Genomic DNA, 9,838 nt, shown 5'->3' on the forward strand with positions numbered 1-9,838 from the left:
ATAACAACGCCCACGGGGCAGCTTGAGCCAAAACGAGCAAGGAAAGCAATAACGGAAAGGCAAAGTGAATACATGAACGCAAACTTGTGAAAAAAAATAAACTTTCGAGGAAACCCTTATCCTTGTCTGTCAGTAAAATATACGGTGTGTTGGCACACTGGTCCCGAGATTTTATCCCACACTATTTGTCACAATCACACATTTATCTTAAAAGGATGACGTAAACGCGCGGGTGAAATTGCGGCCACATTTTACTGACGCAACACAGCCATATAATGCTCTCGGATTAATAATATCAGCCAAGCACAAAAAAGCAACTAGCTTGCTCAGTAATGAATTAAAATAGGCCATTTCGTGGCTAGACAGGTGAACAGAAGTTTTATTCACACATGATATGCATCTTGCAGAGGCACCGTCTAAATGGTTTTGTCACACACAGTTGCAATGTCTTCACGTAGACAAACACAGGGCTTATCTGTTGTTTTCACCTGTCATGGCATTATACGTCTCCATTACGGTCGGCGCCACGTCGCCGATCTCCAAACGGGCATCTATGACCGCCGCAAGGCACAACGTCTCCAATGTGGGTGCAAAGTCTAGCGCGTGCAGATCAGTCAATGCCACTTGGGCGAACAGGCTCGGCCCGACGAGGTGCCGATCTCGTGGAGGCGACTGACCTTCTCTGATGCGCGTCGATGTGCGGCCGCGAAACAGAAACGCCCGGTCCCCAATCACACAGCAGGCCTGGAGCAATCTGGCACAAGGGCCCGACCGCCTTGGCCTCACTTGCGTCCAGCGAGACCTCTCTGGGTCGTACTTGTGCAGGTCTGCAAAGAGTGCCTGCTGCTGCAGGTTGTAACCTCCAAAGACGTACATCTCTCCGTTGTACGCGAAGACGCTATGACTGATGCGCCGCGCTGGGGCTACGCCTTCTACGTGCGGGCGCACCCAGGTCAAGTCCACAGTGTCCAGGTAATACACAGAGTTGCTGCCAGGCGCGCTTCCAAAAACATAAATCCGGCTACCAATGGCACAGCCCGAATTAAAAGGCGGGTACGCTGGAACGTCTCCAGTTGTGTGAACTCGATGCCACTTGTAGGTATCCAGGTCAAGGAAGTGCAACGTACCTTCCTGCACGCTGCCGATGATGTACATGCGGTTCCGCATCATGCACGCAACGTGGCACATATACCTCGGCTCATCATCGCACACCTCAGGACGGCTCCACGTCATTGTGCTGGTATCGAAGCGGTAAAGGTTGCCATGCGAGGCCAGTCGTTGGACCAGTCCCCCAAAACCGTACACGTACGCACAGTCGCCGTAGGCTACAACGTTAAAGTCTAAAAACTGAAACGGCCTTTCGCGGGGTGGCGGCTGCGTCCTCTCAAGGCGCCAGCGGTAGAGCGCAGGGCAGAAAATGTGCACGGCGACGAAGTTCTTTTCAGAGCTGGTGACGTCGAAGGAGTAGATCTTGCCATTAATAGCGACAGCGTGGCTGTTGACAGCACTCGGAACACCTTGCAGTTTCAACGTCCACATTTTGGAGAAACAAACATTCACTCTGAAACGAGATCCAGCTATTTTTTTTTTTTTGCTTAAAGCAGGTGACTACTAAGCGTAATTCTGAAGTGGGTCTTAGTCTGAAAGTAGCTGATATACTTGCGCTCAACGGAGAACTGGCTTCCTTAATAGAAAACTTCGCAGTAAAATACTAATCGACGCGAGTGCACGCATGCGTCTTAAGTAACTAGAAAAGAAACGTCATATCAAAACAATCGTTGAAACACGGTAACTTTGATACAGTTTTTCACATTGATATAGGGGTCTTACCTAGCGCGCAGTCAGCCCAAGAGAAGAATGCCGCACAGTCATATCTGCTTCTTTGTAAATACGGATGGTTTGTACAACTTCCAGCACAATCAAGTTTGTGGGGATAAACTGTCTTGTCTGAATAGTAGCCAATTTAAAAGATTTCAGTATGCTGGCAAAGTTCACAACGATGAGCGTTCCACTGATTTCAAAATTTCCTTCAAGGCGTTCTTTCACGCACATTCCCTTTTTGCACATGCCAATGATGATATCACTTCCACGGTTTCCGATGCACTACGCTAAGTTTGTGCTGTGCGTATTCGGTGCTGTGGCATACGTCGCAGGCTCTCCTAATTGGGTGGTGTCTCCTGCTAGCTTGCTCCGTTTCTTTTTTTTTTGGCGGGGGGGGGGGGAAGGGACAGGGGCGGGGGAGAGGGGCGAGGCAGAAAGCAATGACCTAGCTTTGATTTACTTCGCTATCTCCTGTGCGAAATCCCGTACATACATGATACTTCAACCGAGTTCTTCGTCTCTTCCCAAACATTGTTTTCAATCACTTCTTACGCTGCCGCGGTGGCTCAGTGGCTGTGGTGCTCGGCTGCTCAGCTGAAAGAAGCGGGTTCGGTTCCCGCCGCGGGGGTTGAATTTCGACGGAGGCAAAAATTCTAGAGGCCCGTATACTTTGCGATATCAGTGCACTTAAGAAACCCCAGGTGGTCAAAATTTCCCGAGCCCTCCACTACGGCGTCTCTCATAGCCTCAGTCGCTTTGGGAACTTAAACCCCATAAACCAAACCAAACCAATCTATTCTCTCCGCAGACTTCATCCGCCGGAGCAGCCTCTTACAAGTAAACACCAGCACACTTTAGGGGAATGCAGTTCTCAGCACCGAAACCATTGTGACTGGTAGCCTGTCAGGATTTTGTGCACTGCGTTTAAGGTTGCAGTATTTACGGTGTCCGGACTAGACAGGTGTGCTGAACTGCGCATCGGTCACATGCCTTTTCGTTGCTTTGAGGTGGCGTCACTGGTGTCTGACACTTCTCGCCAGTTTCATCGCGTAGCTGACGCGCATACAAACTTCTCCTACTGAAGTTTTACTGAAGAGGAATTTATTGTGGGCAAAAAGCATGACGGGAAAGACAGAGTCATGACAAAATAACGTTCATGCTTGCCGAGATTAGTAGATTCTGTGCCTTGATCTGATGCAGCGGCCGTGGCAAAACAGTGCTCTATTTTTCGATATTGAGGTCTACGAATGCTATCACAACAACTGCACCACCATCCTGCACCATCGCATTATTATATGCAAGATATTGTAACTGAATGCTGAATAAAATAATGTACGTGTGGTATGCGGCTTTGGATTTCAAAGCCAAATACAAAACTAAAGTAAATTACCAAAATAAGTGAAATAAAGGCTCGCAGTAGAGCATCGCGGTATGCTGGCACTTTAGTAAGTCATTATTAAAAAAAATCGTTCGGAACAGGGGGCACGGGATTACAGACAGGCGGCCGATAATATAAGCGGGAGGTAGCTTGCCGGGCACAGTCAACTATGTTAATAACGTTACTGTGAGTCCTCCTTTCCATACTGATTCTCTTATCTAAACATGCCCATTCCCATATCTAATGCCGCGGCGCTTCAAAGTGAGGCAAGAAGTAAACTCAGTAGAAACGTCTGGTGAGAGATCGATGCGAAAATAGGACTAACGCAGAATGATTGAGGCTAAGAATGTAAAGTCATGGACAGAAGTTTGCGGGACACAAGTTCGCGAAAAAAAATTAATTTCCACGTTGTCTCGCCTTCTAGTCACATGATATTCTTCTACCAGAAATAATGCACGTGCCTCATCTTCACGCTTCTATGCCTTTCACAGGCATTTTGCGCCTAATCGCTCGGCTGTAAAGTTTTTCCGCGAATTCGCATCCCGCAAACTTTTGTCAATGACTCCACATAGAAAGGACGTATGCCATTCCAATTTTTTTGGGGGGAAATGAACGAGTATTGACAACCGATTTGATAGGTCTCGTATCACGGAGCGCAACGCGGATTACGCGGGAATATGGACGTGTGAGCAAGGAGTAGTCCCGTCCAAAGTGCCCTTCCCTAGGCTGTTCCGGCCAAGGGGCACAACCCCTCTTGCAAGGGAGCCCGTTATCGTCTTTTGTTCTGATTTCTGAACGCCCTTCAGTAGAGATTAGAAAAAAAAACTCGTAACACTCCCTTTCCTTCTGTAGAAAAGTAGAGCGTGAAGTGATAAAATTAAATATTGCGATTAGATATCACTGCTATCGCGTTTCATAGTATATAACAACGTCTTTCGACCGCGTTTCATAGTATATAACAACGTCTTTCGACTGAACCCGTCCGGTCCAGGCGACTTACCGGGGTTTAGACAGCCTATTGCTTACTCCACACCTCCTTAAATGTGCTAGCATCTACCGGATCGATACGAAGAGCGCCTGATAATGCTCGAAAAAGGCCTGCTTTGATGCGATCGATGTCCGTTGTTAAAACACCTCTCCATTCTATTTCGTTAATGTCGTTTCTTTCAGCACGGGCGTTTTCTAAACCAAGCGCCCGTTTCGTTGGCGCTTCCCCTGCAACTGTGTCTTCTGCCCTTGCCCTCACCAGCGCTCCCCGATAGCGTTTTTCTTCGATTAGCTCTAGCTTTTGGATTCTACTTCCTCACGCGAAAGCGGATGGTCGCAGGATCATGGGCTCCCACGGAGCGGCGATAGCAGCCGTTGCTGGCCGCGAAAACAGGTTTACCAGCGACGAAGATATGGTATACAAGATCGTTCTGCCTCTCCTTGCCCACCGGTCGTGTCGTTTTAAATACGGTGTTCCCGCACGGTGACGTGCGTGTGAGACCCTACTGGTTCGAGGACTTCCGAGACGCCCTCGCCAACGTTGGTGAGCTCCCCGATGTTGTGGCGTTGGGGGCATACGAGATAAACCACGTGTGGGTGGTTACGTTCATTAGCGCGGATGCCGCAAAGAAACTGGCCGCCTTGAAGGAGCTCGAAGTGAACGGACGCCTCTGCATCGTCTTCGACCCGGAAGACCACCAGGTAAAGTTGCGCCTGCACTGCATGCAACACGGCGTCACCGACGAGGACATGCGCACGGCATTCGCGGCGTTCGGCAACGTTACCGAGGCCACCCAGGAGCGTTGGCTCGTCGCCGGTATGAAGGAGAAGGGGTCCACCACGAGACCGTGCTCCTAAAGATAAAGCCAGGCTAGAAGGTGGGCGACCTGCCCCAGCAGGTTAGAGTCGCTTGCGAGTTGGCTGTCGTGGTGGTGCCTCAGGAGCCCGATGCGGTGTCTGCGCTGCGGCGGCACGGGGCACGTTCGCCGCGATTGCAAGGAGCCCAGGTGCTGGAAGTGCCGGCGCTATGGCCACTCGGAGACTGACTGAGTTCGCACCTACGCGTCGGCTACCGGATGCGTAGCAGCGAGCGACTCGGCAGAACTCATGGACGTCGTCGAAGCGGTGGAAGCAGCGAGCGGTGCTGACGACGCGGGCAAAGTCGAGGAGGTGGTGGTTGAGCCAGCTGTTACGAGGAGCAACTCTGGCACGACGGTCACACAGGAGAGCGGGTCGCGAACTAGTGACCCATCTTTGACGGCGCCAAAAGATTGAACGAGCCCGCCAGAGCCCGTGGGCGTGGAATCAAAGGCGGCCAGCGAGGACCAGGAAGATAAGGCCGACGCCCGCATGACTACCGGCGTCACTACACCGGCGAAGCGTCCGCAGGCCGGGACCAAGCCCGACGGGGACAAGTCAGCAGAAACCAGCGTCGGGGAACCACCTGCAAAAGCGTCTCAAGCACGACAGACCAATCTGCGGCGGCGTCCAAAGGTTCTGTCCGACAAGCGTGGCGGCGACAAGGCGCCTCCTAACCATAGGCAAGTGTTCGCACCGGATGACACCGGCGGCGACGGCAACGTCTAGCGACATGCTACACGCAGGAGGTAAGAATCGTGCTTTTGGTCTCTTCTTCCTATGTAAAAATGGCTTCTGCATCGCCGTTGAAAGTCGCCACCCTAAACGTTAGAGGTCTGGCAGGTAAAAGAAAACAAAGCCAGCTGTACCGACTTATGACGGAGCAAGATATTGACGTACTGGCTGTTCAGGAGACTAAAGTTGACGGCGAAGAAGAGACCGGGAGCATGGTGGGACGCTTCACGTCTAGGTATATTGCCGTCGTTAGCCATGCTGTGGGCACATCGGCTCGTTGTGTTCTTTTTGTTAAGAAGTTGCCGGGGCTAGAGGTACACAGTCATCATTCGTGCATGTCGTGGTCGATACCTGTCACTTGCTTTTTCGCTGAGTAACACTGACAGGAGTATTGTTTTCTTGTACGCGCCGAATGCGGTTGATGGCCGAGCCGCGTTTTTTGAAAATGTCGAAAACCGGCTAACACGGACAGAAAGCTCATTGTTATGGGTGATTACAACTGTGTCCGTAGCGGGCGCGATAAGACAAGCGTATACGGTTTTCGAGATAAAAGCACTGAAGTGTTGTTGCGAATGGTCGAGAAATGCAACCTATAGGATGTGGCAGAGTGGCTCCAAGGATCGCGTGCTGTAAAGTACACACGATTCCAGGGCTCAAGTCACGCTCGGCTAGATCGCATTTATGCATCTGTGGCTATCGTACCTAAATGCAATAGTTATAGAGTTACGTCGGTATCATTTTCTGACCATTGTTTGGTTCAATGCAGCATAGGGATCGTTAAGAAGGGGAATAGTTTTTCGTGGGAAATGTGAAAATTAAATGACACGTTACTTCTGGACGAATTTTATAACCGAACTGTGAAAGAAATATCAAAAATAGAACCCATTGGAAACATGAGGATATGGCAGCAGCGGGAGCTCTCTAAAGCAACTTTAAAATTAAGAGGCGCCACCACGGTGGCTCAGTAGTTAGGGCGCTCGGCTACTGGCCCGAAAGACTCGGGTTCGATCCCGGCCGCGGCGGCCGAATTTCGATGGAGGCGAATTTCTAGAGGCCCGTGTACTGTGCGATGTCAGTGCACGTTAAAGGACCCCAGGTGGTCGAAATTTCCGGAGCCCTTCACTACAGCGTCCCTCATAGCCTGAGTTGCTTTGGGACGTTAAACCCTAATAAACCAATAAACATAAACCAAAATTAAAGTCAATAAAAATAGCTACCTGTATATCGCGTGTTGCGCAAATCAGAGAAAGTCGAAAAAAATTCTGTCGGCCTAACCGCACGTTTGTTTGGGCTCAAATTTCGCACAGAGGTTGCATTTGGCGGTCAGTTTTGTTTTATACCACATTTATGTGGGGTACTTGCCTGATTCGGTCAGAATTATTTGGAAATCCCCATCGTCTGTGGCAACGGAGAACTAAAATCGAAAGACTTCGCAGCAATGGTACGCGTGGCGCCATCTCGTAGCCACCGGAGAAACGAGCCCTCTTTTTCGAGTACTATTTTTCGTTGTCCTTTCGTTTAGCGCTGTTTTTTCCAAGAAACATGTACCAACTAGCTCAACTCTCCGTTTTATTGAAGTAGACGCTGTCTTCATAGCAATCTGCCGTGAAATGTTCCGAGCACAAGCGGGAATGCTTCCTCGGAGACCAATTGACACGGCGGACAGTTCTCGCGCACTTGTCGCGAAGGTTCTATGGTAGTTCACGCCCGTTGTCACAGATGAAGATTTTGTGCATCCCACAGCACAACAGATGTTGCCGTGACCCATCACTCTGGCGTACACATCACATCAGGCACGTTCAGATGGCGCGAAATTGCACAGGCGGTCGAAATAATTCCGGAGACCTCCACTACGGTCCCTCTTTCTTCCTCTCTTCTTTCACTCCCCCTTACTTCGCGGTTCGGGCTGGAGTTCGGGTGTCCGTTACTGCGTCATTTACTTTCCTCAAAACCAATCTTCAGTTTTCCCCTGCACTGCCAACGCTAACGCGCGCCCGACCAGCCTGACACGCCGACTCGCCAGTGACGTCACAGTACAGGGGGGCCTGTAGAAGTTGCTCGATCAATGGATGCCGCTCGCGTCGAGGAGCGCTTGTCTTCAAAATTCGCTGGCGGAAAAACTACGCCGCTTTCAGGTGCGAAATTTTACAGAAGACATCAGACTACCATATAGAATGCAGACTTAAAATTTCATTTCGATCGATGAATATCGAAAAATCGTCGGAGTTGCCTTTTAAAGGGCAACTGCAGCACTTTTTTGACAATTTCGCGATATTCAAGGATTCAAATGTATATAGGCTGTAGGTAAAGCATGCCAAGTATTTTTGCACTAGCATTTAAAATAATCGATTATTGAATTTTGCGGTTCTCCTCAGCGCACCGGAGGAGTGCAGGGAAACTCAGCGTGACGTCACGGAAGGTATGATTTCAAATTATCGCTGTCGTCAGCCACACCTTGCCCTGACGTGTTAGACAATGGCAAACAACTCTCGGCGGGGTTTGCCTTCGGTGGCGTTGGTTTTTTTCCTTCAAAGCAGGCGTTTGTGTGTTGGAAATGTACCGATACCTTCCATGACGTCATCATGGGCCCCCCACTTGGTGTTGTGCGCTGCGGAGAAGCTTGAAGGGCATCCGGATTTTAATCGGTGATTACTTCACTATTTAAAGTGCTAGCCCAAACAGTCTTCGCATGCTTTACCTGCAAGTTTCACACATTCGACTCTCTTAAGCTCGTTGATTTCTAGAACCTATGCTGTTTCCCTTTAAGGAGGTGTTTCTAGCCCACGTACCGCGTCTTGACGACGAAACAAAAGACAGTTTAGAGCGGGAGATAACGCAAGGGGAAGTGGAGCAAGCAATAGACAGTTCAAACCCTGGTAAGTCGCCTGGACCGGACGGGTTCAGTGCGGCTTTCTATCAAGAATTCAAACATGTAATTTTCCCGGTCTTGAACGGAATCTTTAATGAAGCCTTTAAAGTAAAACCACTGCCTGCGTCATACAGGTCGTCCCACACTGTTCTGCTTCCCAAAACAGAAGGCACTGATAGATTACGATAGGTTACAGCATACCGACCAATAGCACTCACTAACGTCGAGTACAAAATTTTCATGAAGGTTTTGGCGCGAAGGTTGCAGACTGTCATTCATTCCTTAGTTGGTCCCCATCAGACCTGCGGGATTAAAGGCCGGTCCAGTTTTACCAATATTCACGTAGCGCGCAGTCTTAGAATGCTGTGATGGCACTGATGGTCGGGTGGCTATTCTGCAAATTGATCTAGAAAAGGCATTTGACTGCGTCGCCCATGAACTTTTGTTTGCTGTATTAGGCCACGTTAAGGTAGGTTCTGTTATCCGTGAGGGTGTGGTCATGGCATAACGGAACTGCACGACGAGATTGATTGTTAACTAGAGTTTGGGGGCCGCCATTCGCGCGAAGCGTTCGGTGCGCCAGGGCTGTCCCCTCATGCCCCTGTTTACAAGCAGCCGAAGTAAAGCTCTTGGCGTACGCAGTAGGCATGGCTGTGTCTGTGTTTTGCTCCTTCGTGTTTCGTTTCGTTCCTTGCGCTGTTTTATTTCACCTCACTGTTTAATTTGCAGAAAGCCGGAAACAATTGACCACGTGCTCTTCAATAGTGTGAGGCACGTGTTTGAGAAGGAAAGTCTCATCATCATCATTACCATGATCAGCCTGACTACGCCCATTACAGGCCAAATGCCTCTCCCATGTCTGGAATTAATTAATCCTCGCTTTTGCCACCTGCGGCCACCGTATCCTCGGTAACTTCTTAATCTCATCCGCCCACCTAACTTTCTGCCGTCTCCTGCCGCGCTTGCTTACTCATGGAATCCACTCCGTTGCTCTCAAGGACCAGCGGTTATCTTGCCTTCGCATTATACACCCTGCCCAAGTTCATTTCTTCCTCTTGATTTTGACTATAATTAACCCAGGCTTGTTCCCTCACCAACTCAGTCTGCTTCCGGTCTCTTAACGTTACACCTATCATATTTTCTTTCCATAGCTCCCTGCGTTTTCCTTAACTTAACCTGAGTCCTTTTCT

General features: G+C 49.7%; 1 protein-coding gene across 1 annotated transcript; it reads right to left on the reverse strand.

Moving 5' to 3' along the window:
* Nucleotides 1–471: 471 nt before the first annotated feature.
* Nucleotides 472–1,539, reverse strand: LOC149339021 (kelch domain-containing protein 3-like). Its single transcript, XM_089550854.1, has one exon. It carries the CDS (start codon nt 1,537–1,539, stop codon nt 472–474), a length of 1,068 nt encoding a protein of 355 aa, XP_089406980.1.
* Nucleotides 1,540–9,838: the final 8,299 nt, after the last annotated feature.

This window comes from Amblyomma mixtum, chromosome 6 (assembly GCF_055824585.1).
Source record: "Amblyomma mixtum isolate Tamu chromosome 6, ASM5582458v1, whole genome shotgun sequence".
Taxonomy (NCBI): Eukaryota; Metazoa; Arthropoda; class Arachnida; order Ixodida; family Ixodidae; genus Amblyomma; species Amblyomma mixtum.